The sequence below is a fragment of the Fundulus heteroclitus genome, unplaced genomic scaffold, assembly GCF_011125445.2.
Source record: "Fundulus heteroclitus isolate FHET01 unplaced genomic scaffold, MU-UCD_Fhet_4.1 scaffold_38, whole genome shotgun sequence".
NCBI lineage: Eukaryota > Metazoa > Chordata > Actinopteri > Cyprinodontiformes > Fundulidae > Fundulus > Fundulus heteroclitus.
Genome location: NW_023396792.1, coordinates 26,946 through 47,652, shown reverse-complemented (window position 1 = coordinate 47,652; position 20,707 = coordinate 26,946). Strand labels below are relative to the sequence as shown.

The 20,707-nt window shown below is 40.1% G+C and overlaps 3 protein-coding genes across 4 annotated transcripts; 2 read left to right on the top strand and 1 right to left on the bottom strand.

Annotated features, from left to right (window-relative positions):
- Positions 1-1,844: 1,844 nt before the first annotated feature.
- mcee (methylmalonyl CoA epimerase) lies at positions 1,845-5,405 on the bottom strand. Its single transcript, XM_012850770.3, has 3 exons — positions 5,292-5,405; positions 3,796-4,136; positions 1,845-2,212 (listed from the first exon to the last, which is right to left on the bottom strand). The coding sequence occupies exons 1-3, from the start codon at positions 5,317-5,319 to the stop codon at positions 2,060-2,062; spliced, it is 522 nt and encodes a 173-aa protein (XP_012706224.2). The 5' UTR covers positions 5,320-5,405; the 3' UTR covers positions 1,845-2,059.
- Positions 5,387-11,127, top strand: mphosph10 (M-phase phosphoprotein 10 (U3 small nucleolar ribonucleoprotein)). The gene is made up of 11 exons (XM_012850752.3): positions 5,387-5,498; positions 6,500-7,148; positions 7,226-7,428; positions 7,517-7,682; positions 9,153-9,294; positions 9,378-9,445; positions 9,536-9,673; positions 9,752-9,862; positions 10,071-10,178; positions 10,271-10,501; positions 10,873-11,127. The coding sequence occupies exons 1-11, from the start codon at positions 5,413-5,415 to the stop codon at positions 11,020-11,022; spliced, it is 2,052 nt and encodes a 683-aa protein (XP_012706206.2). The 5' UTR covers positions 5,387-5,412; the 3' UTR covers positions 11,023-11,127.
- Positions 11,128-12,602: 1,475 nt separating this feature from the next.
- On the top strand, positions 12,603-19,324 carry ist1 (IST1 factor associated with ESCRT-III). 2 transcript variants are annotated; one of them, XM_012850755.3, is made up of 10 exons: positions 12,603-12,714; positions 13,245-13,345; positions 13,454-13,634; positions 13,715-13,802; positions 13,923-14,006; positions 14,097-14,207; positions 14,311-14,499; positions 15,396-15,497; positions 17,160-17,166; positions 17,371-19,324. In XM_012850755.3, the coding sequence occupies exons 2-10, from the start codon at positions 13,258-13,260 to the stop codon at positions 17,538-17,540; spliced, it is 1,020 nt and encodes a 339-aa protein (XP_012706209.1). In that variant the 5' UTR covers positions 12,603-12,714; positions 13,245-13,257; the 3' UTR covers positions 17,541-19,324. The 2 variants fall into 2 exon arrangements, with proteins under 2 accessions (XP_012706209.1, XP_012706208.1); XM_012850754.3 differs by having other exon boundaries at positions 17,121-17,166.
- Positions 19,325-20,707: the final 1,383 nt, after the last annotated feature.

Sequence of the window (20,707 nt, the reverse complement as noted above, 5' to 3'; positions counted from 1 at the left end):
GTAAATGGAGACCCCAATAAATGCAACGACAGACACTGTTTAAAATACGGCCCAACAGAGACTGGACTTCCTGTGGTAAGTCAAGAAGTACAACGTTACACAAGCGCTGAGTCATCGTCTAAGCAGCCATTAGTCAGGCTGTTTGGTACACATCTATCTCTGTGCGATTTGGCTCATTCACAAAACAGGATGGGTCCAGATTTACGAGGTCTGCAGAGAGGATCATCGGGTTGACCTTGCCTCCAACAAGGCCACGCTCACGTCTAGGCTCAGGCAAAGCGCAGCTAACATCCCTGCAGGCCCCACACACCCTGCACACAAACTGATTAGACGTTTACCTTCGGGACAGACCTACATATAACCAGCTGCCACGGAGACGATTTCTTCCCCCAGGATTTGTATCTGATGAACAGTCAGAGTACTCAGATGAATACCATGCTCATTTGTACCAATCCATCCATGTATTCTTTTGTAGAAACATCAAACATGCATGTATAGATATTCACAAGAAAATTATGTATATTGCATTCAAAATGCCTTCATTGAGAGTAAAGTGTATGCTCAAACTTGCTGACTGAAGCTGATTCTGATTTAACTTAAGGACATAAACAGGTAAGTTAATGAATGGAACTTCACTCATCCACATAATGCAGCCATTGCCCTTGTAGGCGTGTTTATGGTGGGAAATTAAATATCTAAATAGGATCAGTCAGGATAAATGCACAATAGGCAGAAATGATACATTGTGGTGCATTTTGATGGCCAGTTTTGTGGTACTAAACTTCACTCAGCCACCTAGGACTGATTAACTTGATTCGAAGCTTAAAGACAACGAGACTTACCGGATTTACATCCTTTAACTTTTTTGCTCCCAAATGACTGAATTGTGAAATACTCCTGAATGTATTTTAATGAAACCTTTCTGGCATTTATGTTTTGCATGTTCAAGAAGCATGTATACTCTTTCTATGGTTCTCTTTGTTATGTCCTAACATGTCGATGATTAATTTGTTGGTCTTTAGTTACACATTGTTATGGATTTGTCAGGCAAAATCCTTGGATGTCCATTTTTAGTCCTTTTTGTTTTTGTTTTTTTGTGAAAGCCTCTATTGAACGTTCTTCACATCTGTCTAGGGTTTCACTATTACATTTAAAATAAAATTACTGAAGTGTTTTTTTATATAGATTATTTTTCTAAGGTGGCTCAAGTATATTAGGGCTTCTAATCCACAGCTTTCTGTTTGCTTAGGGTGTAATAATGACATAACACAGACGTTGATTTTTGCCACTACGTTGGTTGAAAACTGAAAACTCGTATTCATCTCGTCGAGATGCACATTGAAGAGAATCATGAGGAGGTAAAAGAAAAGATATTCAAAACAGGCTGTTAGAGAACGACAGAAAAGGCTGACTTTTTCTGTCTGATCCTCACAAGTGTTAAGTGTGTGACTGTTGCTTAATTTGACCAGGACTTTAACTGGAACAGTGACCTTTAGTCAGATGAGACTATCAAGTAACATACACTCCAGGTGAGTTTGATGTCAGACGAAAGATAATATGTGACCCTCGCTAGGTATGGTGGAGGATCTGTGATGCTAAAGTCCCACAAGGGTGTAAGGACCTTATAAAAGTTAAAGGGAGCATAAAACTCCTTAAAATATCAAGAAGCTTTATAAAAACTCTACATTTCCCCAGGATGTTGAACAAGTGCGGGGGTTCTGTTTTCCTGGGATGATCCTGGATGAGGGTTCTTCGGCTGCACACTTGTTTCAAGTTACTCTTTGTGCTTTTAGATTAAAATGTCAAACGTTCACTCAAAAACACATTAACAAATGAGTCACCAAGCGGTTGGTAGCAGTTCCCCTTTATGAAAACGGTCAAAACATCCTCCCTTATTGTACCTGATTCAGAACAAAACAAAACCAAATCAGGAAACAACAGTTTCTGAAAATGAGAAGTGGCGTAAAGAACAATCAACACATTGTTGAGTCATCCAAGCGGCCGAGGAATATGTAGAAGTAAATGGAGAGCTCCAACAGTTCCTGCAAAGCAGAGAGGCTCATGCCTCTTCCAGCTCCACCAGCACACCGTCGCAGTCTTTGGGATGGAGGAACATGACCGGTTTCCCGTGAGCACCTATCCGAGGCTCCGCCGACAGGGTCCTGATGTTCTTTGACTTCAGGTCGGCTACGGCAGCGTTAATGTCGTCCACCTGCAGGCCGGATGAAAACTCTGTCAATCATTTATCCGCAGTTGGTTTATCTTACACTTTACCCCACTGTACCATAAACTGGGACAACCACCAAGTCAGCACAAGGTCAGCTTTGTCAACCCCCTCTACTTATGCACAATACAGTCGTTTTGAACAAAGCAACATGTTAAGTTTGAATTTAAGTTGCTATGATGAGAATTGAGCCTAGCATTTTCAGACACAAACCTTTGACCAACAGCAAAATGTGCAACACCCACATTGTGTGGAGTTTGTGTTCTTGATTTATAAGATACGTGATGGAAATACCGAGGTAAGCAAAAGAAGAAGAAAAAAACTCAGCAGTTTCTGCTAATCAGCAATTTTCACTGGAATTTTTTTTATTGCAAGCAGTTTTTTTTTAATGAAGGCTTATTTCCATTATAGCGCACTGCAGGCCGTCATCTGAAAATAAAAACATCCAAAGTTCAATTTAAAGTAGGACCGTTAAGGTGGAATTCTCCATCTCCAGATTCCTCAGATAAAAATCAAATAGTCCCAAAGCTTCAGCCCACCTGACCACATTAAGTCACATTAAGGATCAGCTTGATCCTTAATGTGAGGATCTTCGATGCGAGATTTAAAATAAACATTAAATCGCTCATTTTTACTCCTCAAACTAAGGGAAGGGAAAAATGTAGACCACTGTCTTCACTTTGAAAAACTTTTTTTTGGTAAAGAAAATGGTCGATACACTCATAATTTATCAGATGTGCTGACAATGATTACCATTTTATGCAAAACTTGCCTGATTTAGGTGGAGCCAGGACATATTATTGTTGTTTAGGATGATCCTTCAGAAAGAAGGCTTTATTTGGTATAGATTTTATTCCCTAACTTTGGCCCATAGCGCTGCACACAGGGGCAGTTGTCAGCATTATGGCCTTGCAGCAAGAAGGTTGTGGGTTCCACTCCTGGCCAGGCCCTTTCAATGTGAACTTTGCATGTTCTCCCAGTACGTACCAGGGCTCCTACTTGGTACTGTAGCTTTTTTCAAACTTCCAAAAACATGGATGTTGGGTAAACAGGAGATTCTTAATTGGTTGAACTATTCTTTTCAGGAATGTCAGGTGGTGTGAGCCTTCAAAATTTAATACTAAGGGAATGTTTTAAACCTCACCTTATTTCTTTATTTTACATTATTATGTCCAATAGACTTGTTATCCAGGCTTTCGGGAGGTGATTTTAGATTTTTCTTATATTTCTGCTGAATTTGTTTCCTATTTTCTGTCCAATCCTCTAATCTGATCATGACAGCATGTTGTGTAGTTGCTGCTAAATAAAATGAGGGGTGTGGGCAGATGGGGGACAAAGGAAGGAGTGTTTGGCCCTAAATGCTATATACAGCAGAGATTAAGTCCTACTTTAGGAAACCGGGAAAAAGGCCAGCACAGATATAACAGGACTCCAGACTTTCACACACCACTGTAATAATAGTAGTCACCTTCTTTGAAAGGTGAGTAGAATCTGCATTTTTGTTTTGTAGATGTTAGTAAAACTTTAAAGGCTTCAAACCAACAGTTTCTGTTTCATCAGTTGAGTCGCACCTCAATACAAATGTGGTGCATCCCTCCTGACTTGTTTTTCTGTAAGAACCCAGAGATGGGGCTCTTCTCCCCGAGAGGATGGAGCAGCTCCAGCTTAGTGTTGCCCAGCTCCACAAACACCGTGTAGACGCCGTGTTCCGGCAGGGGGACTTTTTCGCTCACAGTGGCACCGAGCACATCTCGATACAGAGCCGTGGCCTTCTCCATGTCGGGGACGGCGATGGCTATGTGGTTGAGTTTCCCCAGCTTCCACAGGGATCCAGGAACGCCCTGTTGGAGAGCAGCTGTTGTTGAATGTGCCCTCAGGAGGGCGGCACGAGAACATCTGGAAATGCCTGCCACTGAACAAACAAAGTGATATCATGAGATCTGACAGCCTTGTCAAAAGATTTTTATAGAATTTAATAACTGGTTTGTTCACGGCTTTGCTGACCTGTTATTTATTTATTTTTTAAATAAGTTCAGGTAAACGTAAGGTAAAGTCGTTCTTTGAGATTCCAAAAAATAAAAAAGACTCTTTAACTTTAAGTTCTTTACCTTTAAGTCTAGGGTAATTTGCTTATTGGAAAGAGCTCACAGTAAATTAAATTAAACATTTTGAACATCTGCCTTAGAGACAGCCAGATCAATGCTTTAATGTTACCATGTACCATCTTATATTTGTTTTTATTCTCTCAGCTATTTTTTATTTTATTGCCAAGCATTTTCCAATTGTAATGGTTTTGAAGATTTTATTAATCACATTTTTTTTTATTGTGGTGTATGTTTTACTTTGTTCGTGTCTTACTTTGTTAGGCATTTTAAAACACATTATTTTATTTTATTTTTTTAAATAAAAGTAAACTGAAACTGAAGTTTGGCATTTTCTTTAAGGGGAAATAATTTTTCTATAGAATCTTCTAACATATCTTGAGATGAGCAAAGGCTAAGTCACAGAATAAACTTTAGACTCTGTGACTAGATGGGTGGACATGAAAAGGTGGAAAGCTGGATTCAACATTTAGACAACAGGACAGGGAATAGTCTGGAAATGGATATGTTTTCCCGAAACTGTTTCCCATAGTTGTTTACAATAAACAATTGTCACTATAGGTTTAAATGTGCTACTTTTCATGTCTTTATAAAGCCCCACAATGTTTAGAAGGGTTTGGACTTTAATATGGAATATGGAACAAACATGTGGATTAGATCGGCCCTACTTTTTCTCACTGAACAGACAGAATGAGAAGAATGTGTTTCTCTGTCAGTAAAAGTGAATCCTAGATGCCTTCATTAAAATGCATCCAAGCAAATCAAACCTAAAGAACAACGATGTAAACAATAGCTACTATGTGTAACTTGCGCACAGTTCTGTCCAGCAACCTTAAAATATCCTTTATTGTCACATCAGACAAGGCAAAAAAAAAAAAAAAAAAACGCCCGATTGATAATAACGGCGGTATAAATAAGTAGAGTGTAGAAGCTGGTGTTATACAACAATCAGCGTAAACACAAACCTGCAACCTTCAGTACGGCGGACGCCATGTTTGTACCTCGGAACTAAGCTGCTGCAGTAAGAGTTTCCCTTCGACCCTGTTTACCCGTGACACTCAGACGAACACACATGTGAGGGGAAACATGGCCGACGGAGAAATGAGGAGAGTGCTGGAGGACTGTGTCAAGATAATAAACGCCAACACGGCACAGCCAGAGAACTTTCTGAGGCAAGTAGCTTTTTCAGGTGAAACAGATGCAGATTATTGCTCCGTAATCAATAAGCGGAGCTCCACCTGGCTAGCGCTCAGCTAAAGCTAACTGTGTAGCATTAGCAAGTAGGAACAACAAAAAAAATGTAGAAAAGTTGAATAACACACAAGAAATAGTAAAATAATCCCTATACTACAAAACAAAAAAAAATCCGCATGGTTTAAAAAAATAAAAATACTGTAGAGCCTAAAAAAAAGGACCAGTTCTGCAGGGTTTTTGATAGTTTGCATTCTTCAATGCAGCAGGGACATAGGAGACTATTCTTTTTTTAAACATCAAAGCATATATATATATATATATATATATATATATATATATATATATATATATATACCCCTTACCTGCTCCTGATTGTTATCAAACTGACAAATGTTCATCTAAAGTATTTGCAGTTGGTTGATGCGTTCACGGAGTAAAAATCGGGTGGTTCTTAGTTTTATTGCTTTTAATGATTAGATTCAATGTTTTTATTTTTGTATTCTACTTTCAAGTAGCTAATTTGGTTCTCTTGACTGTTGACTGGACATCTCCATCTCTAATAAACTGACAAATAAGTGTGAAACAGGAGTTTTCACATCTATCTGTTTAGTGGTTCTGCCATGACATTACGTTGTGGAACACAATACCTTGGCCTGCATGCACCAATAATGCTGGAAGGTAAAGGTTAAAACATGGACCAATAGTCTTAGGCAGTCTATTGTGGGTCCATAAAGTCAAACGTTGGTCATAAAACCTGTAGATTGGGGTTTTAAACATAATCAAAATCAGTTAGTTATAATTTAATAGACAATCAAAGATTAAACTAGCATATTGATATCTTATCATGTGCTTGTACAACTAAAACTAAAACTTTATTTTGGAGATCACAAACCTGCTATTAGTTTCATTGGTATCGCACATTTAAAAATAACAACAGCGTTTCTAGATCAGCAAGATTTAACATTTTTCACATTTTCAGCCTTCAAGATGGACCTGCAGCAGAATTTACTTCCCTTACCAAGACTATGTATGACCTCCAAAAATCCGAGGAGCCTGCAGGATACAAGGGCAGCCCGCTGGCTCAGCTGGTTGTGGATAACTTTGACGAGGAGCAGATCTGGCAGGAGCTGGAGCTGCAGAACAATGCTGTGATGAAGCATTTTAAAAAGGCCATAGGTGAGGCTTTAACTAACACGCTAACTTTGCTGTCAGATGACGAAGAGATGGAAGAGGCAGAAGAGGATGGAGAAGAGGAGGAAGTAGAGACAGATGACGAGAACGACACTAAACAATCTTCCAAACGAGGCAGAAAGGCAGCAGAGGCAGAAAGTGACTCCGAGGAAGACTCTGATGTAGATTTTGACGTGGACGCTCTTGAGAAACGACAGAAGCAGAGGAAGCAGAGTGCAAGGACTGACCCCAGAGGAAAAGTCGTTCCCTCTGAGGTCGACGACACATTCTTCAAACTGTCAGAGATGGAGTCGTTTCTTGATGAGATGGACAAACGTGAGGGAAAGGAGGACGAAGGCGAAGATGGTGTTGACTACTTTCAGGACCTTCCGTCTGATGAGGACGATGATTTGGACTTGGATCAGATAATGTCCTCCAAAAAAACAAAGAAAAACAGAGTATGTACATCACACCTTACTGCAGGCCACGATAATACTGAGGACAAAAAAAATATTAATTTTGTTTTAATTAACAGACAAAGAGCTCCAGGGATCTCAAGTACACAGACTTCTTTGATGCTGTGGACGGTGAACCAGCTAAAACCGATGAGCAGTCAGATGGAGAGGATGAAGAGATGGACAGCCAGGATGAAGGTGAAGACGACGACGATGATGATGATGAGGAGGGAGGTGATGATGAAGAGGAGGGAGGTGATGATGAAGAGGAGGGAGATGATGGGTAAGTGTGTTCAGGGTTACACAATGCTTTAACCACATGTCAGAGAAGCTCTTTAGGTTGATGGCAGCATGTCTGTGCTCTCTGGTAGAGATGAGACAGCAAATGCAACTAAAGCGTCTCAGAGGAAGGTGACCTTTGACCTGTCTGGGGACGAGGACAGCGAGGGGGAGGACATGGAGGAGATTTTTGGAGGAAAAGCTCCAAGCTCGGACAAATCCGCATTAAAGTCTTCATATGAGAAGCGACACGAGAAGGTAATGCAGCTTCAGATGTTGCTGAATTGATTTGGTACCAATTCTGACACTTCTGATACCACTGATAACATTTTTAAGTAATTTACTTTTTAAAGCCCCAGTGTGTAAGATTTTCACTCTGGCGGTGTGCTAAATGACAACCTCGCCGTTAAGCCCGTCATAGCTGCTACCGGAGTCACGGAGTATCATAAAAGTGGCAATGTAAACATGTCCTCCATATATTAGCTACCGCTAATAGCTACAGTCATTGTGTGAAATGTTTTTTTTTACTGTTGTTAACTCTGATTTTTTTATTTTTTTTATTTTTTTCTAAACCCAAATACGCAAGTCACAGTTTTTTGGGCTTGTTTCTGAACGTGCAGTCGCTTATTTGGTGTCTAATATAAACGACTATTAACACCAGTAAAGAGACCCGCTTTTGCGCTACAGAGAGCATGAACCGGCTGGCTGAAATATTCCTGCACCACTCAGTGTTGACACAAAGGAGAGAGAGACGAACTGATGAGCCGTCTCGGCTGAGAGGAAATAGTAGTTGCTACACTGTTTCTAATAAAAAGCCACAATAAACTTCACTGTTTATATTGAATTAACTTACCTGCTGTCCAGAAGAAAGCCTGCAACCTCAGCATCTGATTTAAATCCCCGCTCCCTCATGAATTATCTCCACCTGGTAATAATAGCCGATATAAACACGTTCAAAATTCTTGGTCACTTTGTTTTCCCTCTCGCTGGGCAACAAAGAGTATGGATGGCCCTCCATTTCAACAAAAAATGGCAAATAGGATGATTTACTGTCGTCTTTGCTTGTTTTATACTCCTCCACAGACAGCACCTCTTCAAATTGAAGAAGTTTGGCCCCTTTCAGCTACTGAAATCAGGAATGGCGAAGCAACATGGCGCCTCCCAGTGGGGGCTCCTCCACCTATATATTTATAAACTACTAAAGTTATGAGAACGCTGTAATTTTTTGATGTGATGTTATTAGACATTGCCAGAATATGTATTTATAAAAACAATACTTAATTTTTGCTAATTAAAAGCCAAATTAGATATACACTGTCCCTTTTAAATTAAAGCAAAATGGAAAGTTTAGTATGAAAATGTTGAGCAATGAATTGAAGAAATATTTTCTATCATTTTACCTTTTCTTTTTTGCTATTTTGATATCCTGTGATATCAAAATAGCAAAGGAATAGGAAACTCTTTGATGATTCCTTGAATAGAAATTGCTTGATCAGTACAAGCCAGTCTGTCTTTATGTTGGAAGGATTTTTTTGACCTGAAAAAAGATTTTTAATTCAGTTTATTCATATCGAGCCAGTTCAGAACATGTCGTCTCAAGGCACTGTACCAAAAAAAAGTCATTTATGTAGGATCATACAGACAGATTTCAAGTCATATTTTCTGAAGAACGTGGAACAAGGTTACCTGCAGCTCACCAATAGCGATTAATTGTCTCCGACGTTGCAGATGTCCCAGAAGATCCAGGAGCTGGAGAACGCAGCTCTGGCAGAGAAGCCGTGGCAGCTGTCCGGAGAGGTGACGGCTCAGACCCGTCCAGAGAACAGCATGCTGGAGGAAGATGTGGAGTTTGAGCAGTCCTCGAGAATGGGTGAGTATGTCACTGTTATTTGACGTTGCAGTTTATTTAACAAGCCTTTCAGGTACACAACATAACCCCATCTTGTTTTTCAGCCCCTGCTATCACTGAGGAGACCACCCTGCAGCTTGAGGACATCATCAAACAAAGGATTAAAGACCAGGTGCGTCATAGAAACTCTCGTTTAGCCTGTTCTTTTTTATTATTGTTAATCTATTCATTAACTAAGGTCTTCATGGTGTGTTAATATAAGGCATTTGATGACGTGGAGCGTAAAGAGAAGCCCAAGGAGGAGGTTTTTGAATACAAGAAGAGGCTAACTCTGGACCACGAGAAGAGCAAGCAGAGTCTAGCAGAAATCTACGAACAAGAATACATCAAACAGACTCAGGTTTGACTTTAAGCTTGTTTACATTTCTGCTATATCAAATACAAACCAAGCAGCCTCCATTTAATTATCCTGTTTCAGAGTAAAACCGAGGAAGAGGAGAACCCAGCTCACGGAGAAATTCAAAAACTTATGGAGACGCTCTTCCTAAAGCTGGATGCACTTTCCAACTTCCACTTCACACCAAAACCAGTGAGTCTTTTTTTTTTTTTTTTTATTTGATACCAGTTACTGAAAAAGCTACCAAATAAACTGAAAAATAATGTATTTAATTTCAATTTAGTAAAATACAAACGTCAAAAGGAATAATTGACTGTAAATGAGATGCTTCGCATGTTGTAAAGGGTAGCAGGACAGTGCAAATGATGATTATCTCATCCATGTTTGCTTTATTGAACAGCCGGTTCCAGAGGTCAAGGTGGTGTCTAACCTCCCATCCATCACTATGGAGGAGGTGGCTCCGGTCAGCACCAGTGATGCAACGCTGCTCGCACCAGAAGAAGTCAAGGTTTGCCCGCTTCAGTCCAGTTACAAACATCTCCGGTGATGTCAGTGTTTCAGTGGCGCAACAGCTTATACCCGTTTTGTTTTTTTTTAAAGGAGAAGAGCAAGGCCGGAGACATACTGGGTGATACCGAGAAGACGTCTACTGACAAGAAGCGCGACCGACGGCACAAGAAGAAAGTGAAGCGTCTGAAGATTAAGGAGAAGGAGAAGAGACAAAAGCTTAAAGAGGCCAGAAAAACGGGGGAGAACAAAAAGCCGTCGAAGGCTGAGGTCACTGAAAGCCTGAAGAAACTCTCAAAGGGAGGCAAAACCACAATACTAAAGGTTGAGTGCTTTATTTAACTTTGCTTTGCACTCATCAGTTCCTTAGAGTTTTTGCTCTTAATGTGAACACTGTCACCAAATCTTTGGTATACTATGTTTTGTTCTAAATTTTGCAAACACTTTTTCTGCTTCGTCATGTTTGTTTGTTTATTTGAATTTTTTTTTTTTTTGGCACATTACTGACAGAGCGCAAGCCATACATAGCCTGCATATCACAGTTTGGGTATCTATTTTTAGCCTTTGTACAGTTGGCTTCCTTTTGTGCAGGTTGAGCCACACCTTTAGGATACCAAAACAAACACTTCATTAACCCTTAAATAGCACTCTGTGTTTCTGAAGTGACTCATCTAATTCTTTGTTTTTGCTTTCAGGATGAAGGTAAGGACAAGGCCCTCCGGTCTTCTCAAGCCTTCTTCTCTCAGCTGCAGGACCAGGTCAAAAGTCAGATCAAAAGTGCAAAGGAGCAGTCTTCCAAGAAGAAGAAACCAAAGGATGTTTCTGTCAGCCAACTCAAGCTGTAATGACTGCTGATTTTGTTTTTGATGATCAACTTTTCATTGTACAGATACTTTTTAAAAAAAAAAATGAAACGCCTGCAATATATTAAACCTGAAAGTCTATATAAATTGTTTCCATTTTTATTAAAATGTGGTCACATCTTTGTGTTTATTCACAAGAAAACACTTAGTTTTATTATCTATGTCTCATGGTTAATGTGATGCAGTGAGGGCCTTAGTTTGGGTTATGGATCTGCTTGTGTCAAACAGATTGTCCAGCTTGGCACCGGTAATTTACTTTAGTCTGTCACTTTACCTTTTTAGTCCTGCTATCCCATCGGGATCTATATATTAAAAAAAAAATTACAATCACCGTCTCAACTGTGTCCAACCTCAGCCCCGAAGAAGAACAGCTGCAGGCATTGTAGCTTAACAGTGGTACCACTTTCAAAGATAACGGCTTTTTGCTATTGCTATCAGAATCATAAGAGCATGAATTTCTGACAGAAACGGAAATAGAAGCCAGATTTATGTACAGATTTTGAAGGTTAATGGACTTAAGCTTTTGGTTGGCTAATATACAGTCATAATGTAGTTTCTGTAATTTGTTTCTGTTTGGGATTTAAAAATTACCTGGCTATGATCTACCAACAAGAATTGACAATGGATGTAATATATTCCCTAGTCCTAAGAAAATAAACACACACACACATATATATATATATATATATATATATATAGAGAGAGAGAGAGAGAGAGAGAGAGAGATACTTTGAGATTTTTTTTATATAAACAGGACTAAAAAGACAGGAGACAATAGTTGGTGGAAGCAGCTTAATAAATTAATGCTACCAAAAAGTATTAAAACTTTATGCATACTGAAGTTTGTACCAATGCTTGAAACGTCTTAAGACGGGGTTTATTCTTAACGAAAACTGCAGCGTTTCAAGTTTATTGTTCCTCCACAACTTGTTGACTGCATTTGCTCCAACTGGTTCCTCTGCCATGTTGAATGTTATTTAATTAAGCTCCATTCAAATTATCACAAATTTTGATTGAAAGTAATTTTTTAGATTTTAAAATGTAAACAGACATTTATTAATAATACACAAGCCATATTTGTATATAACAGGAGTTTTTACATGGCATGGGCAAAAACACACAGGCCTAAGTAGTTGGAGAACGTGTTTATACAACTTTTAGGGAATTTCCAGTGCCATGTGGAAATGCGTACCAGTCCTCATAAGGATGATGTTTTAAATATCTGAAATGGTTAATCAGGATGGAAAGTTTCACATTTTGGATTACTGAAATGTTCATTTTGACAAGGAAGTAATTTAATCGCGGTAAAGGGTAAACTTTAAAACAGTTAATTAAACTTGTAAAGGATTTTGAGAGATCTATAGTATACTTAGTTTTGTCCAGCAGTATATGTGTGAAATGTAATTCAAATATAACATTTTATTGATTTTTTTTCTCCCTGTTAGACGGCTAAAGTGTCAGTTTGTATTCTAGAGAGGCCAAAATGTTATTTTGACATTTTAATGTGAGGTGTGTTTGTATTATATGTTAAAATGGTTTGCCATACAGCGTCCCCGCCCCTGCTAAAATCCCCATGACGTAGACTCAGACCATCACGGAAGTGAACTAGGCGACGGAACAGGGACACAAACCTAAATAAGTTGCTTCTCTTGACTAACAGTTACTGATATCCAGGTGAGTCTTTTCTTGTTTCATTTTCAGGATACCCGTCTTTAAAAATGTACAACAATTGTGTAGAGTATTTAAGTTTGTTAGCGTCAGTTTGTTTTTGTTTTTAAAGCGTTTAGCGCAGAGCTAGTAGTTGGGAGCTAACCGACGCAGAGCAGCTGAACATTAACAAACTGAACACTGGGAAACAGCCATGGCATGAACCTGAACGTAAACCGCTGTGATATAACGATACATAATAATAAATAAAATAAAACAAAACAAAATACAAATACGAAATGTTAAGACCATAAGTGTCAAAGTTGCCCGTTGTTAGCTTGCGTTAAGCTAAAGCTAACCGACTTTATTGTAAACACAGCGAACAGTTTCACATGTCAGCGTGATTTCAGTGTTTAATTCCCGCTGTGTTTACGTGTGTTTTTATTTGTTTGGGGCTTAATCTGCGCGGTCCTTCTGTCCGTGCTCCTGTCACGGGGTGAGTCACTGCATCACATGTTTCCGTGTTTTCTGATCGCCTCGCCATCCTCTGCTCGCAGAAACACTGTCGTCATGCTGGGAGGAGGATTCAAAGGAGAGAGGCTCAGGGTTAACCTCCGGCTGGTCATAAACCGGCTCAAACTCCTAGAGAAGAAGAAAAGTGAGTGGCTCGAAGTTGGCGAAACCGGTTGGGTTCATTTTCTCTTGTTTCGTGCCGGTGGTGACCTTTTCCCTCTTTCTCACCCATCTTCGCCCATTTCTAATGCAGCTGAGCTCGCCCAGAAGGCAAGGAAGGAGATCGCAGACTACCTGTCCTCCGGTAAGGATGAGCGGGCCCGGATTCGCGTTGAGCACATCATCAGAGAGGACTACCTGGTCGAAGCCATGGAGATCCTTGAGCTTTACTGCGACCTGTTGCTCACTCGCTTCGGCCTCATCCAGTCCATGAAGTGAGTACTGAAACTGGCGTGTCTTCTACAACCCGTCGCCATGCTTTATACACTTCTTTTTTTGTTTTTGTGCCTGCCAGGGAACTAGATCCAGGCTTGCAAGAGGCAGTGTCCACACTGATCTGGGCAGCACCACGCCTCCAGTCAGAGGTGTCTGAACTGAAGATTGTAAGTGCTGTTTCAATAGGGGGGATCCTTTTTTTTTTTTTTTTTTATTCCCCACCTAATTTATTTATTTAAAAAATGGTATTTCTATCAGGTCAGTCTCATTTGTTGTGCTTCCTTCAGGTGTCTGAACAGCTATGCGCAAAATACAGCAAGGAGTACGGCAAGCTGTGCAGGAACAACCAGATTGGCACAGTCAATGACAGGGTAGGCAATGTTTTTTTCCGGGTTACTTGCTGAAGGTTTTGTGAAGAATGTGTGTATCTCTTGACGAGCAGCCATCTGATATGCTTACAGCTGATGCACAAACTGAGTGTGGAGGCCCCTCCCAAGATTTTAGTGGAGCGCTATCTGATAGAGATCGCCAAGAACTACAACGTGCCATATGAGCCTGACGCCATGGTCCGGGTATGCTATTGTTCTTCCGCTTTTCATGAAGAGATTTCGTCTGACCGTGTATGAAGGATGATGTCATGAGTTTGGCTTATTTATTCTCACTGTCTCCTGATAGCCTGAAGTGTGTCCCGGAGAGGAGGCAGACCTCATTGATGTGGATGCAGACAGGAAGAATGGAGGTGGAGGAGGAGGTGGTGGTGGTGGAGGTGGTTTCTCTGCTCCTCCTGCCATGCATATGCCCATGCCTATGCCTATGCCCATGCCTATGCCGTCAGCTTTTAACTACCCACAACCAAAAGGAGCAGTAAGGAATTTGTAAAGTTCTCTTTTGACACATTTTAAAGGGTCCTTAGTCGGTCTTAAAAAGTATGAAATTCACCTTTAGCCTTTTTGAGCAAATGAATGCATATGAAAAGGAGAAATCATACAGAAATCCATTAGCTTTTCTTTTTTAAGTAATCCCACTGGGATTATTAAAGTGTCTGATTTTTTTTCTTCCATGTTTTAAAGTAGAAAATTAGATTGTCTAAAAAATTATAAACTGAAAAGATATTTTTAGCCTGAAATCAATGTCTTTTGGTTCTTCCATATCGAGCCTACAGTTTAAAGTTTTTAGCATGAGGATAAAGTACAAACATATAATAAACATATAAAATAAGTAATTTTAACTATTATCTCCTAAAGGAACCAAAATGTACTAAGAAATTACTTAATTTGGATACAATGTTTATATTTCTGCATCCACACCTCTGAAACTCCTTTTGTAAACACTAAAACATACATGCTGCTCCAGGGGGTAGTAGTAAAGTCTAAATTAACAGCGTAGAATAAGCAATGCTGAGCTAATTATTTTTTCTACAAGCATTTGGGGCTTGAGTTTCTTTCCATTGCCTCTCAGTTCTCAGTCAATAACCAATGTTGCATGCACTTTAGAGTGTAGAGTGGTCTGAGTCGGACCAAGACTAGACTTTTTCCCCACAAAGTGAGACTGATGTGGGAAAAAAATTTTTTAAGTCTACTTGGATACACCAAACCAATGCAAAATATCCTCTTTAGAAAGTTTTTTTTTTTTTTTTTTAAGTCCAAAGAGGTCCAAATGCATCTGAAACCTGAAAAACATCCATGTTATGTAAAAAAGGTTTGTGGTAATATGGATTATGTTTGACCAAAGTTTTGCTGACTGTTTTCCTTTTCCTTCAGGAGCCTTTTAACCCTTCAGTTGGGACCTACAACAGCTTCCAGCCCCCAGTGATAGGAGGGCAGCCCCCTCAGCTGCCTACTTCTCCCCCCACATACGAGTCTGTAAGTGGCTGAGTCCTTCACATCAAAGCTTCCCCACCCCCTGTCCCCACTGATGGACAAATGGACAGGGCAGGGCAGCACTCAGGGAAGGACAGTTTGTTTGGCTTGCTTGTAGCTTTGCCTGCCTTCCTCACTTGCACATCTAGACTTAGGTCCAGATTTAAGTTGAAATTGGCACGGCCCTTGTTCTCTTTAATCTCTTACTAAATGTATGTAATTGAAAGCTACGCACTGAAAATGAGATTGGAGTGCAGACTCAATAGTAAAGACATTTATCTTTTTTTTTTAAACATTGTTCCAAATTACAACAGATAACAGTAAGAGAACAAAAAATGACAAATTCTTATAGTTATACTGAATCCAAATTGTCCCAAATATTAATATGATCTCATTTAGATCCAATCGCATACAATCCAATTTACAGTGTAATGAAAGCCATTTGATCATGTAATGGCAATTGGTAAAAAGTTTTCTAAAGAAGCTCAGCAGATCGCATCCATAAAAGGACTTTGCGTATGGTGGCTGATTTGTCAACGTTAAAATAAATAAATAAAAAAAAAGACATTTTGGATGTAGAAAATCTAAAATTCACACAATTCTCAGTTTCTAAGATCTAAAAGTGTGAGGCTGTGTCCATTCAATTAAGCTAATTTATGAACATATTAGTTTTATTCAGTTACTTCTGGCTGCACCTAAAAAGTCTAAAAGCTGATTATGGTTGTGGTATTTTCTTTTATAAGCTGCAGCTTTTGACTCATAACATGTTGTCTGAATTATAAGGAAATGGTTGAATAGCTTTAATGGTTAAACTAAATATGATATTTGCATCTATCAGCCAACTAAACAAGTCCTTTCAGGACGTCGATATATAATTTTCTAAGTCTATTAGAAAAATGCAACATGTTAGCAAATAAAGAGGAAACGGTAGGTAGAAAAGCAGCAAGTTAAGACAATATCAGACTTAAAGAAATAACGTAGAAAGGCGAGAGATGTTTAAAAGTCCTTTTCAGAATATATTTTGGTTCAGTGAAAAGATAATCTCGTGAATCATAACACGGCACCTGTGTCACAGAAACCTTCACAGAGAAGACGGGTATGATGGCTGTGTTGGAGCCGCTGTAAAGGTTCAGCGTAAGTGAGACGTGGCATTCTGTCAGTCACCTGAGCCCTACCAGATGGCGCCTAATTGTGTTTCACCCACACACAAACTGAACAAAGAAAAACAACTGAAAACAGCTCCAGTAAAGACCTGGCAGAACATCAAGCTGGGAACCAGACTTTAGTCCCTTTTGTAATAGAAAAATAAAGTCTGCACCTCAATTGGTTTTCTTTTCATTTTTTTTGTTCATTGTGCGTGTTTTCCACAGCCTGTTGGTTATTGTGAGTTGCTTCTGCTTTGACTAACACGAGCGGGCCTGAGTCGCTTTGATTTTTCGAACAGAGAAGCGAGGCTGCCTCCCTCCTAACATCCGCTTTGAAGGGTGAAGGTTTCTCCGACAAACTGAGCACCAAAGCATTTTCTGTCTGCTCATACGGTTCTGTCTTTGTGAGCGCTAACACATCCAGTTTTATCTACAGTAGAGAAACGACACGATCTCTAACTCACGTTTCTCCACGTTATAGATCGATGACCTCCATGACAAACCTTCTGTTCCTTCTCAGGCTGTAGGTGAGTGTGATCTGCAGATTGGTTCATTATACACAAATCCACCTCCAGATACTGTTTTATTATAGCTTTTTTTTTTTTTACTTTCATACGTTGACGAATCATCTTTCTTCATGTACCGCTTCCCCGGGGTTTTTGTGAAGCTCACCCTCTGATGTGTTTTGGCTGTTTAGAGTAAAATAATAAACTGTTTGCCCTTCCTCTCAGGTCCCAGTCCTGCGCCTCGTCGCTCGTATGACCACAACAATCTACCAGAACTGCCCTCCGTCCCCGACACACTCCCCACCTCCTCCCTCGGCGGCCACACCACCAACTCGGACGACATCGACTTTGACGATTTGACGCGGCGGTTCGAGGAGCTGAAAAAGAAGACCTAATCTGTGACACTGCTGGGTCCACGTACCGTCTCTCCTGGGCCAGCCAGGACAGGAAGTGGGGAAATGTTTAAGGTTTTGAATCAGATATGGGTAGTTCTCCTCTCCCCCCCTTTCACCCGTACAAAGTAATTTTACATAGATTTTAAACATATACATATATTCTTACCTCCTTTTCACAAATATGACCAACTTACTGAAGGTGTGGGTGCTCACCAACCAACCCTGTCTGCTAGAAAATGTAACGTCTTTTACTGGATGCGAGTGCCTCGTTTTATTTCTATATATATCTACACACTCTAAATTACAATCATGTTGATGCCGAGCCCTTTTTATTTGGTTCCATTTAAAGTCGCACTGTCTTAACTTTTCCCAATTAGCCAGAGCAATTAAACGATTTAATCAAATCTAGATTTAATTTATTCTTTTCTACGGTTTGGGGTTATACTAATATTTGCTGTCCCTGCCTTGGTTCTAATTTTTGCATTTTTGATGCCACTGTGTCTCCTCGTCACGCCTCAGAGCCGCCAAACGAGCCCGACAGGTCGCCCCACTGCGCTGAGAGACGGGCATTTGCACTTAATGAAGTCATCATATCCTCTCACTCTTACCCTGAATCCAGGGCTCACCGTTTTCATAAAGCAATCAGACAGAAGCCATATCCGCAGCGTGCTGTGTGGTTGGGTCGCGGAGGTTTTTAAAGCGGCTCCGTCCGCCGAGCTGCTTTAATGACAAGACGGTGTGAGGCGTTGAGGAAAAGCAGGCAGGGAGATGCTGCTACCTACGTTCAAGACGATCGGGCTCTGTCTTTAAAAACACATAAGCGTAGGAAACCTCTCGTACAGAACATTTGTTGATACACGATCGATCATCAATCGAACTACTGATTTACCCGGTACACCAAAACAGGTTTGGCAGCATGGCTTTGTTCATTGTTTGAAGAATCTGTTTTATAATTACTGTCTTTAAATAAAAGATTTCCCCCCCCTTTTTTTTTTTGAATATCAGTTTTACCAAATATGTGTACTTTGACATATGTGAAGTACCTAATTTACAAGCACTCCTGTCGGATACAACAAATATGATTGGATCTAGTGTTTGACCCCAGAAGTGGTCTTTATTTATTTTTTTTTTTATGTTGTCTTCTGCGAATGTGTGCAAGGGTCTTGTGCTGTATGTGCACCGCTGCATTTGCCTTAGCTGTTGTCTCTCATCCGAGGCCTTGCCAGTCTGTGGAGGGATTAAGCGCTCGTCATCCGTCAAGACTGGAGTCATGTTACCTGCGTTGGGTGTCGGTATGTTCTCTGCTTTTATGTAACTAATTCTCTCTGACACGATGAGATAAAGTTGAGCTTTGGATACGTAGCAATCTGTTGTGTCACCAGGGAAAAAGGTTCCAGTGGAAAAGGAAAAAAAAAACTGAGAGGAGTTTATTTTTGTGCAGACATGACGCATTGCTGTAACTTTATCACACCCAGCTCTGCTTGCATGGCAAATGGCCGGCGGCCTCGTGAACAGTGATTCAGCAGTTTCTGGAGACACGAGGAGTGGCTTTCAGTCTGGATTGTAAACACTGTTTATTACAATGTTTTAACATGTTTTTGTAGGATGGAAAGTGAGATTGACACTACAGAGCTGCGATCTGCTCCCTGTTTATTTTCTATGTTGGACTTTTCTGTTGTTCTGTTTCTTTTGGCACAAAAATGTGACCTGTTGGAAAATGTTCGTTTTTTTTCCACAATGTATGCTAAAAAAATAATAATAATAAAAGACTGTTTGGAACTGGAGTACTTTTTTCTAGATTTCTTTGTCCTGTTTTAAATCACTGTAATGCGCAGTTGTGTCCACTAGGGGTCCGTGGCGGGGTTTAAAACGGCGCTAAATGATGCCGTCCTATAGACATCCTCAGGTGTACTGCAACAGATTAAACTATCATCAAAATGTTCAATAATTCAAAAAGTGAAACATGTATATGGATTAATCAGTTTAATGTTTATTTCTGTTTATTTAGATTCATCACACATATGAAAACTCCAAATCCCCTTTCTCAGAAAATTACTTTTGAAAGCAAGTCTTTAATACTGTGAAGTTATGGTAAGGCTTACACAATCATAGGGGAAGAGTGGTAACTATCAGTGACACCCTGCCAAAAGGTGGGCAAGTCCCAAGAGGCTAACACTGAAGAAGGTGGCTATTCACAGAGTGCTGTATCAGAGCAAATTAATGGAAGGTAAGTTTAAGGAAAAAGAGCACAAGGGAAATGGATAAGCGCACCTTTAAGAGAAGAGTCCACTCAAGAGTTTGTGAGGTTGACATGGTGTGAACTGCAGCGGATGCTGATGCTTCATTGGAGAAACAGCCAGAAACTGGACTGACCCACACCCACAGAGCAGCTATGGGCTATTATCAGGAGAAAGCAGAGATACACCAGCACCAGCCATGCAGCTGAGCAGCAGGATGCTATTAAAGCAACGTGGGCTGCCTAAGCACCTCAGCAGAGCCACAAGGTTTTTGCCTCCATGACATGCTGCATTAATACTGTAATCAATGCAAAAGGTGGACCAAGAAAGTATCAAGTGCATATATTGTACAGTACACGGATGTTCTATGTTTATATTAGCTATTCGCAATGTCACAGTAAAAGTTTATTCAGCGCTGGGTGATATGGTGCATTGATTTTATATTATAAAGAGGTGTATGGAAAGTTTTTTAGGCTGGTAAATTATGAATGAAAGACGGTGTGGTTCCTATGGATCACAGGTGTCAAACTCAAGGCCCGCGGGCCAAATCCGGCCCGTCAAGGTAAGTTATCCGGCCCTCAAGAGCCCAAAAAAAAGCATATCATGTCATAAAGTAGAGGCATATATCCTTTTAAAGTGTATAAAGTGGCTAAAACTGTGCCTCCTGTAAGTGTAACTCACCACAATATCAACTTTTTTTGCAGATAAACTGTATAAACTGGGCCTAAGGGTGCTACTTTTATGTTACTGTGCATTTTTTATACTTCTATCTGAACTGGAATGAAGTTATGAAATGAAAAGTATTGTCTATACACGTGCAACCGGCCCTTTTCATGACTTCATGACGCCAAAGTGGCCCCATATAGAAATGAGTTTGACACCTCTGCTATAGATAAAGCGAGTTACTATAAATCGATGGATGGATCCCTC